Source organism: Neofelis nebulosa, chromosome 11, assembly GCF_028018385.1.
Source record: "Neofelis nebulosa isolate mNeoNeb1 chromosome 11, mNeoNeb1.pri, whole genome shotgun sequence".
Lineage (NCBI taxonomy): Eukaryota > Metazoa > Chordata > Mammalia > Carnivora > Felidae > Neofelis > Neofelis nebulosa.
The window spans coordinates 95431711-95452764 of NC_080792.1; the positions used below are offsets into that span (position 1 = coordinate 95431711).

General features: G+C 42.8%; 1 protein-coding gene and 1 non-coding gene across 9 annotated transcripts in view; one reads left to right on the plus strand and one right to left on the minus strand.

Moving 5' to 3' along the window:
- ZNF84 (zinc finger protein 84) overlaps positions 1–20015 on the plus strand; it is a 62376-nt gene extending 42361 nt beyond the window's left edge. For all 8 annotated transcript variants that reach the window (XM_058691580.1, XM_058691581.1, XM_058691578.1 and 5 more), the window contains 3 exons: positions 8085–8211; positions 8831–8926; positions 14285–20015. In XM_058691580.1, the coding sequence (XP_058547563.1) occupies positions 8085–8211; positions 8831–8926; positions 14285–16269 (2208 nt within the window). In that variant the 3' untranslated portion in view covers positions 16270–20015. The remainder of the gene's footprint in view (positions 1–8084; positions 8212–8830; positions 8927–14284) is intronic.
- On the minus strand, positions 6378–6481 carry LOC131490676 (small nucleolar RNA U13). Its single transcript, XR_009251187.1, has one exon. It is a non-coding gene; the product is annotated as a small nucleolar RNA U13 (small nucleolar RNA).
- Positions 20016–21054: the final 1039 nt, after the last annotated feature.

The following is a 21054-nucleotide window of genomic DNA, read 5'->3' on the forward strand; positions in this document are numbered from 1 at the left end:
TGAAGTGATTACATATCTTTTCTTAATCTGTTAAAGTAGTGAATATATATATTCCTTTTAATGTTAAATGCAACTTGAATTTTGAATTTCTCGGATAAACTCCAACTTAGTCCTTTTTTTTCTTTCCCCCCAGTGCAAAAAGGTGATTTTCTTAAACCACAGGGATAGGACCCATGGGCAGGAAATGCTGCCTGCCCCGGGACTGAGGAGAGACTGATTATATACCCAGGAGTAACTCTGACTTAGCCTTAAATTTTTTTTTTTTTTTAAGTTTATTTATTTATTTTGAGAGAGAGGGTGAGCAGGAGAGGGGCAGAGAGAATCCTAAGCAGGCTCCACCCTCACAAGTGTGAGATCACGATCTGAGCCGAAATGAAGAGCTGGACACTCAACCGACTGAGCCACCCAGGTGCCCCTCCAGCTCAGTCTTGCTATATTTTCTTCTTTACATATTGCTCAGTATAGTTGTCATTTAGGATTTTCACATCAATGTTCATGTGTAAACTGGCCTTTGCTTTTCCTTTCTTGCAGTATCCTTACTGAGTTTTGTTATCAAGGTGATGCTTGTATCAAAGTATAGGGGTGTGTTCTTGCTTCTGTGTTTGGTAATTGTTTAGTAAAACAGGAATTATTTCTTCATTAAATGTCTACAGAATTAACTGGTAAAGCTGTTTTTTTGTGAGAAGACTTTAACTCATAAAACCAATATTTTCCACATGACTAATGCTTGATGTTATAAAATCTTTAATGGGAAAATTATCCACTGAAAGATCAAGATAAAACGTTAGATTTTAATGTAACAATATGAGAAGCTCATTAATTGCTAAAGGTGGAGGTTGTACACTGCAGCTCATCTTTTTTGTAAAAATTTTTTTACATTTATTCATTTATGAGAGACGAGAGCATGAGTGGGGGAGGGACAGAGATAGAGGGAGACACAGAATCCGAAGCAGGCTCCAGGCTCCGAGCTGTCAGCACAGAGCTCGATGCGGGGCTCGGACTCATGAACCGTGAGATCATGACCCGAGCCTGAGTCAGATGCTTAAGCCACTGAGCCACTCAGGCGCCCCTGTTGTAGCTCATTTTTAAGAGACTATAAGTTGATTAGTTCTGGTGTGGTGTCAAAGAATATCCACAGTTAACTAAATATCATTGTTTGTAGGATTTCTTAAAATCCTACATAGCGGTGGGGTGCCTGGGTGGCTCAGTCGGTTGAGCGTCCGACTTCAGCTCAGGTCACGATCTCACGGTCCGTGAGTCCGAGCCCCGCGTCGGGCTCTGGGCTGATGGCTCAGAGCCTGGAGCCTACTTCCAATTCTGTGTCTCCCTCTCTCTCTGCCCCTCCCCTGTTCATGCTGTGTCTCTCTCTGTCTCAAAAATAAATAAACGTTAAAAAAAAAAAATTAAGGGGCGCCTGGGTGGCGCAGTCGGTTAAGCGTCCGACTTCAGCCAGGTCACGATCTCACGGTCCGTGAGTTCGAGCCCCGCGTCGGGCTCTGGGCCGATGGCTCGGAGCCTGGAGCCTGTTTCCGATTCTGTGTCTCCCTCTCTCTCTGCCCCTCCCCCGTTCATGCTCTGTCTCTCTCTGTCCCAAAAATAAATAAAAAACGTTGAAAAAAAAAATTTAAAAAAAAAATTAAAAAAAAAAAATCCTACATAGTGGTCATACTATGCACGACAATGTTACATCTTCTTTACAGTATTTGTACTTTTTCCTTGCATTTTATTGTACTGGCCAGGACCTCCTGGACAATGTGGGTTCGAAGTGTCATTGCCTCCCTGCTCTCGGCGGGCACTGCTTTCTGTCTGGTGCATTCCAGCATTCGTTTCTGGCACCATCTGGAGTTAGTACAGACTGCCGCTTAAGGACACCCAACAAGACTGCTCTCATTTCAGTTGCCAGCTATAAGTCTCCCGAGCCACCTGTACTTGTGACCAACTGGCTACAAATTTGGGGGGCTCCCATGACCCCTTCATGTTTGCTGGAACAAGTCACAGAACTTAGGGAAGTGTTATACTTACAATTACAGTTTTCTTATCAACAACACAAACTGGAACCAGCCAAATGAAGAGACACATAGGATGGGGTCTGGGAGGGTTGTGGATGCAGAGCTTCTGTGCCCTCTCCCTGTGGAATCAGGGCACATCACGTTTCTGGCACGTTTTTGTGTTCAGCACCTAGGAAGCTAACCTCATGTTCCAATGTCCAGAATTTTTATGGAGTTTTTATCACGTAGGTATGGTCATGTAGGTTGATTGAATCAGGGGCTGTATGATTGAGCTCAGCCTTCTCCCCTTCCTGGAGGTTGTGCTGATACCACCTGACTCAAAGCCTCAACTGTTTAATCAGATGGTTGATCTTTCCAGCCAGTGTCCATCCGGAAGACTAGGAGCCCACTGTGAGTCACCTTTTTTGTGAGAAGCATAAACTCAGGAGGGGGCCCCATGAATAATAAAAGCATTTCTGTCACTGGGGAAGAGCAAGGCTCTGTCCCAGGAATCTGACACAGAGGCCAGACAAATTATACAGCCGTTTGCCATTAGCTGCCTGTGCTGTGTAAATTTAAATTAGTTAAAAATAGGGGCTCTTGGGTGCCTTAGTCAAGCGTCTGACTCCTGATTTTGGCTCAGGTCATAATCTCAGCGTGGTGAGATCGAGCCCTGCGTAGTTGGGTTCTGGGCTGGGCATGGGGACTGCTTAACATTCTCTCTCCCTCTGCTCCTACCCCCCTTGCACACACACTCTTGAGTGCTCTGTCTCTGAAAAAATAAAAAGCTGAGGGGTGCCTTGGTGGCTCAGTCGGTTAAGTGTTTGACTTCGGCTCAGGTCATGATCTCATCGTTCTTGAGTTTGAGCCCCATGTCGGGCTGTCTGCTGTCAGTACAGAGCCCTCTTCATTTTAGGTCCTCTGTCTTAAAAATAAACACACATTAAAAATAAATAAAAATAACTATAAGTTGGTTAAAAATAAGTAAAACTAAAAAGTCCTTTCCTAGTCACCTTTGAAGTATTCAGTAGATGTTTGTGGCTAACAGCTACCTTGTTGGATGGTGCAGATAGAGGACATTTAAGTCATCACAAAACATTCTTTTAGCTAATGCTATTCCAGTCCTCAGGGAGCAAATATTCCTTATTTTGCCGTTAAGTGTGATGTTAGCTGTAGATATTGGTAGGTTATGATTATTAGGTTTGTTCGATTCTTCGTTTGTTTGACAGTATTTCACAATGAACAGATTTTTATTATCTGCCTTTTCCACGTCTGTTAAAATAATGGTTTTTTTTCCCCGTATTCTGTTAATTTTTATGGATTTCTGAATGCTAACCCTGTCTTGCACTGCTGAAGGAAACCTTATTTGGTCAACTCACATTATGCTTTGTTTATATATGGCTTTTTGTTAGGAATTTTGTTTCTATTAATTTCCCTGTGATGTTCACTCCTTTCGTGTTCTTCTTTGGTTTGGTCTGCTGGCCTTATACAGTCAGTTGAGAAGTTTACACTCTTGCTCTGGTCTCTGGAGGAATTTCTGTGAAGTCACTTTATTTATTCCTTAAATGGTTGCAGGAATTCACCTCTGAAGCCTCATAGATTTGGAGGTTTCTTTGAAGGAAGGTTTTGGGGGATGGGGTCAGTCTTTTTAACATTCAACTAATACAGATTTTTATTTCATATTGTGTAATTTTTGAGTGCACTGTTTGAATATCTGTTTCATCTAAGTTGTCAAATACATTAACATAAATTTACTAATTTTGTTATCTTTTTTAACAGCTTTTTTGAACTATGACCTCAGTAGGATCTACCCAATTTAAGTATATACTGGGGTGATTTTTTGGTAATTTTATGTTGTGTTACTGTCCTTACCCTCCAGTTTTAGAGGGTTTGTTTCATCCCAGGAGAATTTTGTCATTTTGCAGTCAATTCCTATTTCCATCCATAGCTAGGGAAACCACCAATTTGCTTCCTCTCTATATAGGGTTTCTTTTTGGACATTTCATATCAGTGGATTTATATAACGTGCATTCTTTTGTGTCTAGCTTCTTCGCATTAGCATAGGTTTTGAAGTCCATCAACATTTTAGCATATGTCAGAAATTCATTCTTTTTATTGTGGACTAGTGTTCCGTTAAATGGATATACCTCTCTTTGTCTCTTCACTACTTGACGGGCATGTGGATTATTTACCCCTCGCAGTGGTTATAAGTGCTGCTCACGGGAGCAGCCATGTACAAGTTTTTTTTTTTTTTTTTTTTTTTTTTTTTTTAAATTTTTTTTCAACGTTTTTTATTTATTTTTGGGACAGAGAGAGACAGAGCATGAACGGGGGAGGGGCAGAGAGAGAGGGAGACACAGAATCGGAAACAGGCTCCAGGCTCCGAGCCATCAGCCCAGAGCCTGACGCGGGGCTCGAACTCACGGACCGCGAGATCGTGACCTGGCTGAAGTCGGACGCTTAACCGACTGCGCCACCCAGGCGCCCCAGCCATGTACAAGTTTTACATGAACACGCTGTCATTTCTCTGGAGTATATACCTAAGAGTGTAATTGCTGGGTTGTATGGTCCAATTATATTTACTTTTCAAGAAACTGCCACAGTCCATCGTGTCAGACCACTTTGTATTTCCAGCAGTGTCGAGTTCCAGTTGCTCCACATCCTTTCCAATACTCATCAGCTCTCTTTTTATCACTATGGCGAGTGTGAAGTGGTGTTTCATTAGGGTTTAATTTCCTTCATAACTAATGATGTTGGTCATTGTTTCATGGGCTCATGTGCTTATTAGCCGTTCCTGTATCTTCTTTGATAAAATATATTAAAATATTCTACCTACTTTTAATCTTAATTTTTATTTTTTAATATCTTTTTTTTTAATGTTTTTAATGCTCATTTATTTTTGAGAGAGAGAGAGAGACAGAGCACGAGAAGGGGAGGGGCAGAGAGAGAGGGAGACACAGAATCCAAAGCAGGCCCTAGTCTCCGAGCTGCCAGCAAAGAGCCCGACGTGGGGCTACAACCCAGGAACCGTGAGATCATGATCCGAGCCGAAGTTGGATGCCCAACCAACTGAGCCACCCAGGTGCCCCTATGTTTTAATATCTTTTTAAAGGAAGCTCTACGTCCATGCAGGACTTGAACCGCTAACCCCGAGATCAAGAGTCACCTGAGCCAGCCAGGTGCCCCTACCTACTTTTTAACTTTTCTTAAAATTTTAATTTAGTTTTTTTATTGAGTCCTAAGAGGTTTTTCTTATAAGTTCTGAGTCAAGTTTTTTTTTTTTTTTTTTTCAACGTAAGTAGGATTTGCAAATAATTTATTCCTGATTGTGGCTTGCCTTTTCATTTTTCAGTTGTGTAGTTTGAAGTGCAACAGTTTTATATCTTGTTACTTGGATAGGAATGTGGAAACCTTACATTGTCTAGGTGTTGTGATGCTCTGTCTGCTGTGTTTATGTTACACCTTTGCATATTGAAAATCCATCAGAAGATACTACAATACTACGATTTTTGCATCCAGCGGTCAAACATACTTCAAGGAACGAAGAGGAGGGGCACTTGGGTGGTTTAGTTGGTTAAGTGTCTGACTCTTGACTTTGGCTCAGGTCGTGATCTCATGGTTCATGGGTCAAGTGTGGAGCCTGCTTGAAATTCTCTCTCTGCCCCTACCCCACTCTTGTGCGTGAGCTCTCTCTCAAAATAAATAAATCAACATTAAAAAAAAAAAAAAGGAGCATCTGAGTAGCTCAGTCAGTTAAGCGTCCCGACACAAGCTCAGGTCATGATCTCACAGTTCGTGGGTTCGAGCCCCACGTCGGGCTCTGTGCTGACAACTCAGAGGCTGGAGCCTGCTTCGGATTCTGTGTCTCCCTCTCTGTCTGCCCCTCCCCCACTCATGCTCTGTCTCTGTCTCTCTCTCTTAAAAATAAGTGAACAGTATAGAAAGGAAGGGAGGGAGGAAGGAAGACAAAGAACGGCAAAGAACGTAAGAGGAGAAGATTGTGTTGTATTTGCATGGATATTTGCCATCCCTGTTCTTAATTCTTGAGCCTGGAGTTGCCTGCTGGTACTGCTTCCTTCAGAAGGCCTCGCATCTGTCAGCCCTTTGCCAGCAGCTCTGCTGCCCTGGATTCTCTTAGTTTTTCTTCATAAGAGAAAATGCCCTCACGTCACAATTATTCCTGGTGAATAAGCTGGTTACAAAATCCTCGGTTAACAGGTTTTTCTTTTCAGCACTTTTAAAGTGTTTTCCTTTTCTGGCCTCTGCTTTTTAATAGGAAATTTACAGTCGTTTGAATTGCTGTTCTCTGTAAGTGAGGTGACTGTTTCCTTGTCTGTATTCTGTAGCAGTTTGATTATGATGTGTTTGGTGGTGGCTTTCTTTTTTTCACGTCAGACACGTAATGTGCCGACGTCGTAACAAGGTTTAAGGGTGGCACATGTCACACAGTGGCGTGAACGCTCACTTATCACACTTATGAACTACAAAAGGCTCGGTGGTGGCTTTCTTTATGTTATCATCCAGTTGGGGGATCACTGAGTTTCCTGTTGACTTATGCCTTTTGCCCCATTTGAGGAGCATTTGGCCATCATTTCTGTTTTCCACCATGTTCTTGCTTTTTTCCTTCTGGAACTCCTCTGACATGCATTTGGTGACAGTGTCCTGAGCCCTGAGTGTCTGAGCTCTTTTTTAAGTTTTTGTTTTTTTTTTTCCTTCAGTTGCTCAAAATGGGTACTTTTATTGACTGTCTTCAGGTTCACCAGCTCTTCTCAGAGTGTATGATGTGCTGCTTAGAGTCAGGTTTCTTATTTTCTGATGCTATTATGGATTATTTAGAGTGCATGTTTTCTGATCATCTCAGGTAACTTTGGGATGGAAATCCATCTCTTTAAAAATTTTTTTTCTTAATGTTTATTTTTGAGAGAGAGAGAGATCATGAGCAGAGGAGGGGCAGAGAGAGAGGGAGACACAATCTGAAGCGGGCTCCAGGCTCTGAGCTGTCAGCACAGAGCCTGACGCGGGACGTGAGCCACAAACTGCAAGATCATGACCTGAGCTGAAGTTGGATGCTCAACAAACTGAGCCACCTGGGCACTCCGAGATGGAAATCCATCTTGACCTAAATCCAGAAACCTTTCTAAAACGTAGATTTGGTTATATCTCTCTCATCTCATGGAATCATGGCTAGCTGTTGACAATGAGAAAGTGTCTATCTCTGTTAACCAGTCTGCCCCCCCACCCCCCCATGTGGCCTTTTAATCTAATTACTACTTTGTACCTTGTGTTCTTATCTAACTGAACTGTTTGTATCTCCTCAACTCTCCTGGTTTTGGGGTTTCATTGGAGCTGTTGGCTCTCAGAATGCCTTTGCACCTCCTTTTTTTGTGGAAAGCATTGCTAATTTCTTAAAACTCACCTCAGGCTTTACCTCTTGCAGAGAGCCCGAGTTGACACCGAAATTGAAGCTGTCCTTGCTTTGACCCACGTGGTGCCTCAGCTACAGCAGCTTATTGTGTGAATAGGCGTATATATTTGTAGCCTCTACAAGACTATGCAGTTTTTTAGGGTATTGTGTTATTACCTTTTTTTGGGTACCACCTCTCTGGTGGCAGATTTGAGGTTCAGTAAATATTTTGTTGGTGGTTCAGAATATTTTTGAATTTTTATTTATTTATTTTTTTAATTTGATTTTTTTTTGGGGGGGGGGGTGGCGGAGAAAGAGTATGTGTGTGACCAGAAGAGGGACAGAGGGAGAGAGAATCCTAAGCAGACTCCAGGCTCAGCATGGAGCCTGACATTTGATTTCACAACCCTGGGATCATGACTTGAGCCGAAGTCAAGAGTCACACCCTCAACCAGCTGAGCCATTCATACGCCCCCTGTTGAGATTTAAACTCCCGAATTCCATTTCTAATGTATTGTATATATGGAAGGGTGGAAGAGTGCATCATCGTGTTTTATTGCAGAAATACCGTGCAAAGGACACAGTCATTGTCCATAACTTGCTGTGATGAGAAAAATGTGCTTACACTCCAATTCTTTCCTATCTCTCAGAGTGATAATTGCTTCAGATTGACCAGGGTTATGCTTTTACAGGAGGCATTCTCATTTGAGGATTTATCTGTGGACTTCACCCAGAAGGAGTGGCAACTCCTGGACCCCAGTCAGAAGGACTTATACAAGGATGTCATGCTGGAGAACTACAGCAGCCTAGTTTCGCTGGGTAAGAAGAACTTCCTGGAGGACCTCAGACTATGCCTAATACCTTACTTGTTTAGTTGCTGAGAGCTGTGGGGGTTCTGAATTTTTTAATGGTTTTGAACCTGAATTCAGGAGATTAAAAGTTCCGTGCACTGTGACACTAGGGAAAACATCTGGACCTGCCTTCCAATTACGAAGGCTTATTTTCTTTATGCGTCCTCCGAAACTTACCGCATTCATGGGGGGTTGGCACCTAATGCAAGGAAATGGCTATGTTTCACTTGCTTCTTCTGTGTTGAATTACTTACAGAGCAGTTTTGTATAGCAGGTACAGTTCTGCTCCTTTTAAGTCACTTTCCCAAGGATTGACAGCTAGTCATTGAAAGAGTCTGGATTTGAACCCAGGCTGATGGGCTCAGGAGCCTCTGAAGCATGTAATGGTTTTGTATTTGGATTACAGAAGTGAACAATCTTAGAACCATCAGCCACCAGGGAGACCCCTGCTGTTGAGAATTATTTAGTCTGTTCATACACAGATGGGTACTTCACTGGGCCGGTGTGATGCCAAATCTTTCTGTTTCTTCGGTGGCCCTGAAGCCCAAGCAGTCAGGGTCAAGGCTTTTGTGTTTTCCCCTGAACAGGGTATGAAGTTATGAAACCTGATGTCATCTTCAAGCTGGAGCAAGGAGAAGAGCCATGGGTGGGAGATGGAGAAGTTCCAAGTGCAGACTGCTCAGGTGCGTGTGAGAACCGGCCAGAAATTCAGTCTCAGTTGGTCACTGGTTGATAACATCTCTGAAATGTGCTTTAGAGAGCTCTTTTCACAATCTCTGGCCCCGTGGTGGGGTTTCAGAACACCTGATGTGAGCCACTTTGTGTCTTTAGGTGTGGCTTCTTTGCTTCCAGCTTGTTTAGGCCATGAACTACTCCCTGTCTGCCAAGTCTGGAACTTTGGCTTCTTTCATATTCTGACATGTTTAATCTTCTGTTCTCTGCTCACCTACGGTTAGACACTTCTGCTTGTACAGTTAGGAGGTTTCTTTCTCGCCTCAGTGGGGTGTCTGATGCCCAGAGAAGTACCCCGTGGGCCCACTGCACTCCATTCAGCCTCTGTACAGCTGAGAACAGTTGCTTGTTCCTCCCAAACAATTGGTCCTTTTTCTCCCTTTTTAAAATTGGGTTCTGTTGTACTTTTCCTGTAGATTGGATACCACGGAGTACATTGAATGGTCTCTCTCTTACTTAAGTTTTTTTGCCCTTTGGAAGTTATCTTTTTAACTTAACTCCTCAATGCACACTTAAAACTAGGCCCATGATGTCCCTTAGGGACATCTGAATTACCCAAATAATTGGATTTGGAATTTACTTCACTTACTGAATTATCCAAATTTCTAGATAGGTGTAGAATCTAACCTTCTTTTATAAGTTCAGGCTCCCTCGAAATCACCCCCTGAGATACGTATCTGAGTGGCACTGCGGTGGGAGGAAGGGCGTTGATATGGGGGTGGGGAGGGAATGGCAGTGCCTGTGATGGAAGGGTGCTCACCTGTGGCGGCTGCCTGGACCCCCCCGAGGGACCAGGAAGCCGGTCACCTGCTAATGCCCAGTGCTCAGGGCTTGAGCGTTGCTCTGGGGGCGTTCGTGAATTCTCCAGAATGCCCAGAATCCCTGCACACAGACCAAGAATGCACTTGCAGCTTAAGGATTATTTTGGGCAGAGAGAGATGGGTGCCTGGGGTGGGCCCCACAGTCTTCCCAGGGTGCAGGTGCCATCTGAATGTAGCTGAGGCATTGACAAGAGTCTGCTACAGCCTATAGCCTCTTCTTTCAGGCTCTCCACTGTGTGAATCTGTGCAGCCTCTCCTGCTGTTTATACCCTCTTCCTCAAATTCATGGTCAACTCCATTTGAACATTTCTCAGTGTTTTCAGACGAAGTACTTACTCTTCTCTGCATCTCCGTTTGATTGTGCTGTGTTTTATCTTAATCCTTTCCACACAAACTCTGTTTTCACATACACATTCATACACACGGAATGTTCCTTGACTGTCCAGCTCAGTTGGTCTCACTTTTTTCGGAAGTCCCATTCCAGACCTGATCACAGGCTGGGTAATATTCTTTAGTTGGTTGGTCTCTGAGCTTTGTGTGCATGCACAGACACAGGCTTATAGTTTTATACCCAGCTCTGTGTCAGACAGGATTCATTCTGCAAATTCTTCTCCACAAGCCCATTGTTCTAATACAGGTGTTTTTAGCCAGGTGTGCATTAGATCACATGGGGATTTGATTCAGTAGAGTGGTGTATACGTATTTTAAAATGTAGTATTCTAGAACTGGAATTTGTAGTTTGAGAAACTGTTGTGATTTTTTTTTTTTTATGTGCCCCTCTCTCATTGATAGCCACCACTTGAGTTTCTACTAAAGTGATTAAAAAGTAAAATACCTGGAAAATACCATACAGAAGCATAGAACTTACTTAAGAAGTGACATTTGCATCCAATTTTTTAAACTCTGCATTTAAATAGTGAACATTTATGTTTCACTGCAATGTAGCGCAAAGTTAGTTGTCAAAATTAACAAGGCCTGCACTTCAGGGTCCCCAAGAACACCACTATGCTCAGAGGTTCAACGGGACTGCGGATGTTGTAGGAATGGCTAAGATTTATTACAGTGACATAATGACACATAGCTGCATCACCATGGAACGGGCACAAGCAGAGGCTGGAGGGATCCAGGTGCAGGTTTCCTGTGCTGCTCCCTCCATGAGGGTGACACAGAGCTCACTTCTCCCCCAGCAACGAACATGCAGTAGTATGTGTGGTATTTCTGCCCAGGAAAGGTCACTAAAGACCCAGCACCCAGGGTTTTATTGGGAGCTGGTCAGAGGCACCTCTGCCTAGCACTTCAGCTAGGAGTCCAGCATTCCAGACTCCCAGGAGACCAGGTACTCACCATAAACCACGTGGTTCGCACACAGTCCACCACAGGGAGCTCCTTTTATCAGCTGGGGAATGGTAGGAACACTCCAGAAACCCAGGTTCCCAAATGCTAGCCAAGAGCAACCTTGCAAGTAGTCGTGTGTGCATAGCACTCTCAGGCCTGGTGCCAACTCTTTTCTGCACAACAACTTTAGCAATTCATAGAAAATTGAATATGTGTTGATTTCTCTTATTATTTTTAAGGTATTGTGCTGGATGGTGTGGGTATTCCTTGTCTACACAGTGCTTACTTTCTCACGGGAGGATAAAAGTGAACAAGTTTTCAAATAACCAGGGTAAAACCGAGATCCTGAAAGTGCTCTTCTAGAAATAAGGTAGATAATAATGTGGTAGAGAGAGTGTTAGTCTGCTCAGGAAGTTACTCCCACAGTTTTGGAGGCTGGAAGTCCCAAGATCAAGGTGCCTGCGTGATTTGGGTTCTGATGAAAGCTGTTTTGCTGGCTTGTAGCAATGTAGCTCTGCCCTCATATGGCCTTTCCTCATTCATGCATGTGGGTAGATTAGGGGCCAAGGAGTACTCTGGTGTTTCTGATAAGGATACTAATCTTTTTGAATCAGGGCCCTGCCATTATGATCTCATTTAACCTTAATTCCTTCCTTTGGAATCTCATTTCCAAATACAACCACACCGGAGGTTAAAGCTTAAATATATAAATTTTGGGGAATGACACAAACATTTGATCCATAACAGGGTCATGTGGAGAAGGCAACTCTAGACATGAAGACTGAAAGGAACAAGCTGTCTGAATTAGGAGAAAGTGTTCCTTAAAGGAATGACAAATATGGGGGTGCCTGGGGGGCTCAGTCGGTTAAGCATCTGACTCTTGATTTCAGCTCAGGTCATGATCTCATGGTTTGTGAGTTCGAGCTCTGTGTCAGTCTGCTCTGACAGTGCAGAGCCTGCTTGGGGTTCATTCTCCGTCTCTCCTTCTCTCTGCCCCTCCCCTGCTCGCACTCTCTCTTTCTCAAAATAAATATTAAAAAAAAGGAATGATAAATATGAATGTATTAAGTCAGGAAGAGACTTAGTTACTTAGAAAGGCCTTGCCTCAGGGAGATAGGGGTTGGGGAGTGTGTGGAAAGTAGATCATACATCAACTTGTAAGCAATAGGAAGGAGTTTGAATTGATTCAAACAATTTTAAATAATCATAAAATTATCTGATTTGTATTTTAAAAAGCTTAACCTGACTGCAGAGTAGAAAATTAACGGGAAGCAGGGAAACCAGTTGGAAGGCTATTTTACGGAGATATTAAGATGGATTAAATTACAGCAGAGAGGAACACCTGGGTTGCTCAGTCGGTTGAGCATCTGATTCTTGATTTCAGCTCAGGTCATGATCCCGGAGTCATGGGATTGAGCCCTACGTGGAGCCTGCTTGTGATTCTCTCTCTTTCTCCTTCTGCCCCTCTTCCTCACTCATGCTTTCTTTCTCTCTAAAAGAAAAAATAAAATACTTAAAAATAAACAAGCTACAGCAGAAAAAAGTGGTGGGGAGAGTTGGGGTATCTGGGATATACTACAAATGGTCAAACATGAAGCAAACCCATTTTTCTAATGGGGAAAAATTAAAGTTGGAAGAAGTTAGATACAATTTCCAAATGTGTATTTAGTTTAACAATGTAACAGTTAAAGGAACAAAATTACAAGTTTAATTTGTAAGTACTCATTTTCTGTTCTCACGTTTCCTGTTACCACTTTATTCAAACTTGTAACGTACATCTCAAAGCTAACATTTCTGTAGTAGACTTTTGATTTTAACCCCCAGACTTCATTATCCTTCATTCTTCTCAACTCAGTAATGAACACCATAATCCACTGAATTGCTCAAACCCCAGTCTTAGGGTTCATTCTTGATTCCTTGCTTTCCCTTATTCCTTACATGTCAAATCCATCAGCAAATCTTGTTGACTCTACCTCCTGAATGCATATGGCCAACAGTAAGTTGTGGGTTTCCTGCAAATTTATTACCCTTGATTGACATTTAAGTCTTTAAAAAGTTTTTCACATTACTGGTTGGCTTTCATACCTGTGGGTAAGAGCTCAGGAAAAATTCCAAGTGTTGATTATTAGTGAAAAATAAGCCTTTTGAAGAACACTTATAACAGTGGCCTAAGTGGTTATGTTGTGAGAATAATGACAAAAGAGCTATATAATAAAGGGCAAATTGAGAATATTTGAAGAATGGGAACTTGTATCTTAAGATATTTTCAGTGAAAGAACACATAGATTGTGAGGTTTTGTGCCTAAACACGTTAGATGAAAAATGGTGTGCTCCACGAAGTGGCTCTCTTGGTGATAATGCTGAAAATGTTTCTGGTAAGTTTAAAACGTTCAGAAAATTTTAAAATGGGAAAAGGGGGGGCGCCTGGGTGGCGCAGTCGGTTAAGCGTCCGACTTCAGCCAGGTCACGATCTCGCGGTTCGTGAGTTCGAGCCCCGCGTCGGGCTCTGGGCTGATGGCTCGGAGCCTGGAGCCTGTTTCCGATTCTGTGTCTCCCTCTCTCTCTGCCCCTCCCCCGTTCATGCTCTGTCTCTCTCTGTCCCAAAAATAAAAATTAAAAAAAAAAAAAAAATGGGAAAAGGGACAAATATGATTTCTCATTCTCTAAGCTTGTAATGGCTTTAGTAGTTACTCTGTCAACCTGTTAATTTTCTCTATTTGTTTTCTTTTCCATTACAATTAAGTTGCGCAAGGTCAGGGGCTTGTTTCCTGTCTCTTGCGATTCGTGCTCCACCTGGGGCACAGTGTGTACTCAGTAGGTGTTGAGGAAATCATTTCCTCACAATATTGGATCAGTGCTTCTTCCAACCTCCTTTCTTTGTTCCTCGTTGCTCTTGATATATTTTTTACATTCTCTTACTTTTTATAAACTTATATTTGACCACAATCACAGGTGACATAATAATACTGCCTGTATGTCATTCCTATTTATAGCATTTTATTTTCTTTTTTTCCCCAGTACCTAGAGGATAGACCTTCTACCTGGGACTGGGAAACGGCCTTCCCCAGCATTCATCCCCTTACATAGCATTGCTGGTTTTTCATTTAGGAAAGACAACCACAGAAACATTCACAGGTTTTTATTTCTTTGTAGAACAAGACTTGCAAGGAAATGGTCACATGACGTGGCGCCAGGATGACCAGGAGAAGCTTAGAAATCTGAAACAGGATCACGAATGTGATGCATTTGGAAAAAAACTCAATCTGAGCATGAACTTTGTTCCTTTAAGGAAATCAAACAGTGAAGATAATGTAGATGGATTATTTTTAAAACATCACTTAGATTTACTAATTCCAAAGGCAGATTATGGAAAGACAGAATCGGATGGTTTCAGTGTATTTGATAAGTTGTTTCTCGATGCCAAGCCTGAAGAAACTGATGCTTGGTTAAAATACTATGAATATGATAAATATGATAAAATTAGTTCTAAGAAGTCACAGATTATCATATTTCACAGAACTCGTCTAGGGGAGAAACTCTATGAATGCAGTGAATGTAGGAAACGCTTCACTAAGAGATCAAGTCTCATTAAACATCAGACCAGACACATAAGGGAGATAGCCTATGGCTGTGGTAAGTGTGGCAAAACCTTTCCCCAGAAGTCACAGTTTGTTACACATCACAGGACTCACACAGGAGAGAAACCTTACAATTGTAGCCAGTGTGGGAAAGCCTTCTCCCAAAAGTCACAGCTCACATCCCATCAGAGGACACACACAGGAGAGAAACCATATGAATGTGGTGAATGCGGGAAAGCCTTCTCCCGGAAGTCCCATCTCATATCACACTGGAGGACACACACAGGTGAGAAACCCTATGGGTGCAACGAATGTGGAAGGGCCTTTAGTGAGAAGTCAAATCTTATTAATCATCAGAGAATTCATACAGGAGAGAAACCTTTTGAATGCAGAGAATGTGGGAAGGCCTTCAGCAGGAAATCACAACTCGTTACACATCACCGGACTCACACAGGAACAAAACCCTATGGGTGTAGTGATTGTAGAAAAGCCTTCTTTGAGAAATCAGAGCTCATTAGACATCAGACAGTTCATACTGGAGAGAAGCCCTATGAATGCGGTGAATGTCGTAAAGCATTCAGAGAGAGGTCAAGTCTCATTAACCATCAGAGGACTCATACAGGAGAGAAGCCTCATGGGTGCATTCAGTGTGGGAAAGCCTTCTCCCAGAAGTCACATCTCCTATCCCATCAGATGACACACACAGGAGAGAAACCGTTTGTATGCAGTAAATGTGGGAAAGCCTTCAGCAGGAAATCTCAGCTTGTTAGACATCAGAGAACTCACACAGGAGAAAAGCCCTATGAATGCAGTGAGTGCGGGAAGGCTTTCAGTGAAAAATTAAGCCTTACTAATCATCAGAGAATTCACACAGGAGAAAAGCCTTATGTGTGCAGTGAGTGTGGGAAGGCCTTTTGTCAGAAGTCCCATCTCATATCACATCGGAGAACTCATACGGGAGAGAAGCCCTATGAATGCACTGAATGTGGGAAAGCTTTTGGTGAGAAGTCCAGTCTCGCAACTCACCAGAGAACTCATACAGGAGAGAAACCATATGGGTGCAGGGATTGTGAAAAAGCCTTCTCCCAGAAGTCACAGCTCAATACTCACCAGAGAATCCACACAGGAGAGAAACCCTATGAATGCAGTCTTTGCAGGAAAGCTTTCTTTGAGAAATCTGAGCTAATTAGACATCAGAGAACTCATACAGGAGAAAAACCTTATGAATGCAGCGAATGTGGGAAAGCCTTTAGGGAGAAGTCAAGTCTCATCAATCATCAGAGAACACATACAGGAGAGAAACCCTTTGAATGCAGCGAATGTGGAAAAGCCTTCTCTCGGAAATCACACCTCATACCACACCAGAGGACACACACTGGGGAGAAGCCCTATGGATGCAGCGAATGTAGGAAGGCCTTCTCTCAGAAGTCACAGCTTGTTAACCACCAGAGAATTCATACAGGAGAGAAACCTTACCAATGCCATGAATGTGGGAAAGCCTTCTCCCAAAAGTCACAGCTCATTAATCACCAGAGAACTCATACAGCAAAGAAATCCTAGGATTGGAGTTAATATTAGTCTTTGACAGAGACCTTACCTCTTTGTACTTCAGAAAATGCAGTTATGGTAAACCTTTCAAATAAATAGTCACATCACATTGTAGGTCTGAGTAATCTTTTAGGGTAGGAACTCTAAGTGAGGTTATGTAGGGAAAGTTTTCAGATGATTAACATGCTTATATAGGAACTCATGGAGTAGAATGAACCTATGAGATGCAGTGGATTTTAAAAGCTTGGCAAGCATACAGTAGGAAATTAATAGCAAAGATGAGTACTGTGAACATCAGAAAGCTTTGCAGAGGCCACATCTCATTAGCTGTTGGAAATATGCCCACTGGGGTAAACCCTAATTCAGCAAATGAAGAAAAATCCCATGAATGCGGCAAGTGAGGTAATATTTCCATCAAGAAATCACAGCTCATTGTGCATTAAAATACTCTCAGGAATGAAGCTCTGTGAAAATACTAAATATGGGACACTCTTCAGCAGGTAATCCAACCATATTTTTTTGGGGGGGGGGGATTTACATTGTGGGTAAGCCTAATGATTGAAAGAAATGGGAAACGTGCCCCTAGAAATAAGGCTATAAAGGGAAGCCATACATTTTTTTATAGACGTGGTTATTAGAAACCCCATACTGATGACTGACATGTTCATTCTGAAGTATGAAGTTTCAAAAATATGTGAATAAATTGAGTCATTGAAACATCTAGATAAGACATTTCTCAGTGGTATTTATGGTTTATTTTCCTGTGTCACACAGTGTGTCTCATATTTTGGAATCACATATGATGATGTAATTGTGAGCATGAAATGCACATACCTTGTAGTAGTGCCTCTGATGTCAGGACATAATCATATGCCACTGGTTTTTCTGTTTTAATGATACTATTGAAATGGCAATTGGTATAACATGTCTTACTGTTAAGTACACAGCTTAATAACACCACATCTCTTTTTTTCCTTATGGCTTGTTGGCATATAAACGGGTCTGTGGTTGCTGATGTTTCTCTTCCGTTATGAAAGCCAACATTATATAAAGTCTGCAATCTCAGACTCAGAAACAATTTACCTAATACCTGGTTAACGAGTATTCAAAGACAGGAACGCAAAACGCAATAGTGACTCATTGTGTACTGAGTGAGCAAAAGAAAGGCGTGTGAACTGTGTCACACAGCACTCGAGCTAAATGGCAGTAGTGCTGTCCAGGTGTTCTCATTCAGCGTGGTGCCTTTGTGCATCCAGTGTACGTACATCAAGTGCTGTGTGCCCAAGTACAGCTTGTATTTAAGTTACTCTGATGAAATATGCTGTGTGCTATTGTTTTCAGTGTTTCATAAGATATTTTGTGGAAAAGCTAGGGGGAGAAACCAGTTATTTAGGGGTCACTTTCAGAAAATGTAAAGTATAGATTTTTTTGTGCTGAGAAATATATTTTTGATGTATTCAAGGAAGCCTATTTTACCTTCCTGCACATTTCTGTGATGTCCGGACAGGTATTAGGAAGTAGGCCTTTCACTGCTTCGTCATTTGAAGTATCTGTGCTTTGCCTCTCTTCACCAGCTGCACCGTGCACATGGTGATCCTGTTGTGAACCTTTCATTGTAAGTAGGGCTCGCTTTGACAGTGCATGAACCACCCCTTAGCTCAGGTGGAACTTGGCAGTGATCTTTATAATGATCCTTGACAAAGTGTATAGTGTTCTTTGTATGATGGTGAAATGCAGAAAAGTCCTGACTTTGATTCCAGACTTGGGAAAATCAAGACTTCTTTCATGCACAAGTTGCTTTGTCTGCACCTTTGAGTTTACCAGTGTTCTTCCCTGTCATTACCAATTTTACATCATTGTTGAAAAATTGGGAATTCAATGAGAGTAATTTTCTAATCCACCACACCGGGATGGTAATTTGAAAAGTATCTAACTTCCCAAATTTTTATTCATGCTCAAACATATGGACTTCCTGCTTTTCTCCCTCAAACCTGAAGGTGATTTTATCAACTTCATTTGTAAATGAATAGTTATAGGGTTATGTTTTACTTTGTAGATTCTCCCATTTTTAAATTTTTATCTCTCCTGATTCTCTTCCCTAGTCCCAGATATTGATTCATTAGTCCTTGGATTGAGTTTGGAGTCTGTTGTCTAAAAATGACCTAATTTTTCTCACTTCAGTTCTAGATTGTTCCATTTACTATTAAGGAGTTAAACCCAGTAGTTTACTCTCTAGATAACCGAACTTTGGCTTTAGCCTACTGGTTGAATACCGAAGAGCAGATTTTTTCCTTAGGGGTCATGTGTCAGTCATAGGGAGTGCTAACGCTGGCAACAGAGGCCTTGTTTATCAAAGTACCTTACGTGGAGACCCAGGTACGCTGTGTAGAACTCACTGGGTACTCTCTTTCTGAAGAGGGGTCTTTGAATCTGAAATTAGATATTTTCAGTGTCCACGTTTTAAATTACCTTGGTAAACCACAAAAAAACACGAGTCCCCCCATTTCCCCTACCACAAATCCCACATCAAGAAGAAAGCTGGTTTTGATGCTAAGAGGGATTTACTTGCAGCTTCATGGAGCATAGTAGCTGATGTTGGTAGAATGCATAGGGAGAGCATCCCCTCCCTCCTCTTTCACCACCCAGGTTCCCCCACTGTCCTGGAAGACAGTTCTGCCAAGGACAGTTCTACTGTATTCCTTTTACTAAGTAATGGATCATTTGGAGATCAAGTCTGTGAGTCTTGGGGAGTGCCTTTCTATTCAGTGTTTCTTTGTGGGCTTTTGTAATCTGACACCATTCTCTCTATGGATCCAATGTTCTGGGTATTTTGATCTCAAGATCATCGCCTGTAGAACCTGAGGTGAAATAAACCCAAAGAATATCCACTTTATCCAGCAATACCTGTACCAATAGAAGAATATAGATCAGTGGGCATCTGGAATCTACATCCGAGGCTTCCCTCATTTGGCCGTTTATTCCAGCAGTATATGCTCAGGTTGTCAGCTCTGCTGGGCTCATGAGTCTACAGATAGGGTACCAGCAAGCTGCTAGGTGTTCAGCACCTAGTCTGGCCTATGCTGATGTGCTAACCCAACCATGACCCTTGTAGCTGTATGTATAATTTCTTGCACCTTGCCTTCATTCTTTTTTTAGTCCATTTTCCACACTACACATAGTATTTTAAGGTGCAATTCTGATTATACACTTCTGTGTTGAAACAGTAGGTAGCTAATTGTGGACTTAATGAGGACTTCTGTATAAATCCGGCCTATCCATCATTTCTGAATATCTTTCCTCCTGCACAGTACTTTTTGGCCTCCTTGAACTACTTGCAGTTCCTTCGTATTTCTACAATCTCACAAGTCTCCTGTCACTGAAATGCCCATGTTCCTTATTAATGCTTGGCCATCCTTTATGAACCGCACATGTGTTTGTCACTGTGGTAATACAATCATCGCATGTCTTGTCTTTTCCATTAGAAAGCTTCTGGAAACCTGGGACTATCTTGTTTGTCTATACGGTTTTAGCAACTGAGGTTGTAATCTATGAACGTGGGCGCTCACGGTGGCTGCTTTCCACCACATAGGGAAGCATAGTCTGCAGTGAGGGAGAAGAGTGAAGCCTGGAAGCTTATTCCGGGACCTGGTTCTTGTCCTAATGTCCAGACTCACATCTGCCCTTTTCATGCCTTGATTGTTGCATTCTTCTGTGAGATATCCCAAATACCCTTCTAATAAATTCTCATGCTTGCTTCATCTGGTTCAAGTTGTGTTTGTTACTTACAACCCAAATATTCCTAACACAGGAGGTTAGGCTGTGCGATAAGTTGGGTTCTCTGGAAGTGGATCCTGAGATGCAGTTTGGAGTGCAAGGTGTTTATTGAGGATCAGCATCTGTGGGGTGATGGGAAGATGAATAGGACGGGGTGGGTCGGAGGAAGAAGTCAGGCTGGACTGAGGCTGGTGAGACCCTGGCCACACCAGTAGGAAGCTCTGAAGGAAGTGCTGCTCGTGAGTGTCTCCTGTGGGGCCAAGATGGTCAGGTCTCCACATCCCCGAGGAGCTCCGTCACCAGGGGCCTGTTGCCCTGGGAAGGGGAGCATCCCAAGTGAATCTGCTCTCTTTAACTGAGACCAACTCCACAAACTCCGGCAACTGGGGGCAGTCAGCTGACCACTCCCTGCTGCTGAGCAGCAAGTCCTTCCCTGGAGAAGGTTGGGTGGCCTCACTCTGTGCCCACAGTCCATCCCACCACTGCTGAGTTCCATTTTCCCAGCGTTAGGTCTGTCCAAGGAGAGACTGAGGAAACAAAGTTCGCTGGGACCGAATGGTCCCTCCTGATGCTGTTGTTTTCTCTCACCTGTGAGCTATTCTGGGGCCTCTGCCACCTCTGCTGGCATTGATGGCTCACCTCCTTGCTGAGGGGTCTGAGCCATGGTTCCCGTGCCCTCAGACCAAGTTGCTGTATCTGTGCATGTACCTTCACAACTGGGTAAGAAAGTTGCAAGAAGCCCCTAAGTGGATCACCTGAATCCATTCCTTCCTCCCCACCCTGTTGTGTAAGCAGCACTGCATCCTCCTCGTGCATCAAGTACCCCTGAAAAAGAGCGACTCCTCGTCTGCCCTGCTGGTCCCTGGACACAAGGAGCACAATGCCCGCGGTGTACCTGGAGCTTGCAATTAAGTAGGAAACTTGCTCTGTCTTGGTGAAAAGTGTGTTCTCCTTACAGATCAAGACTTCTAACCCTGCAGAGCCCAGAGTTGTGGGTATGGGAAGCACAAAGGCCTCTGGAGG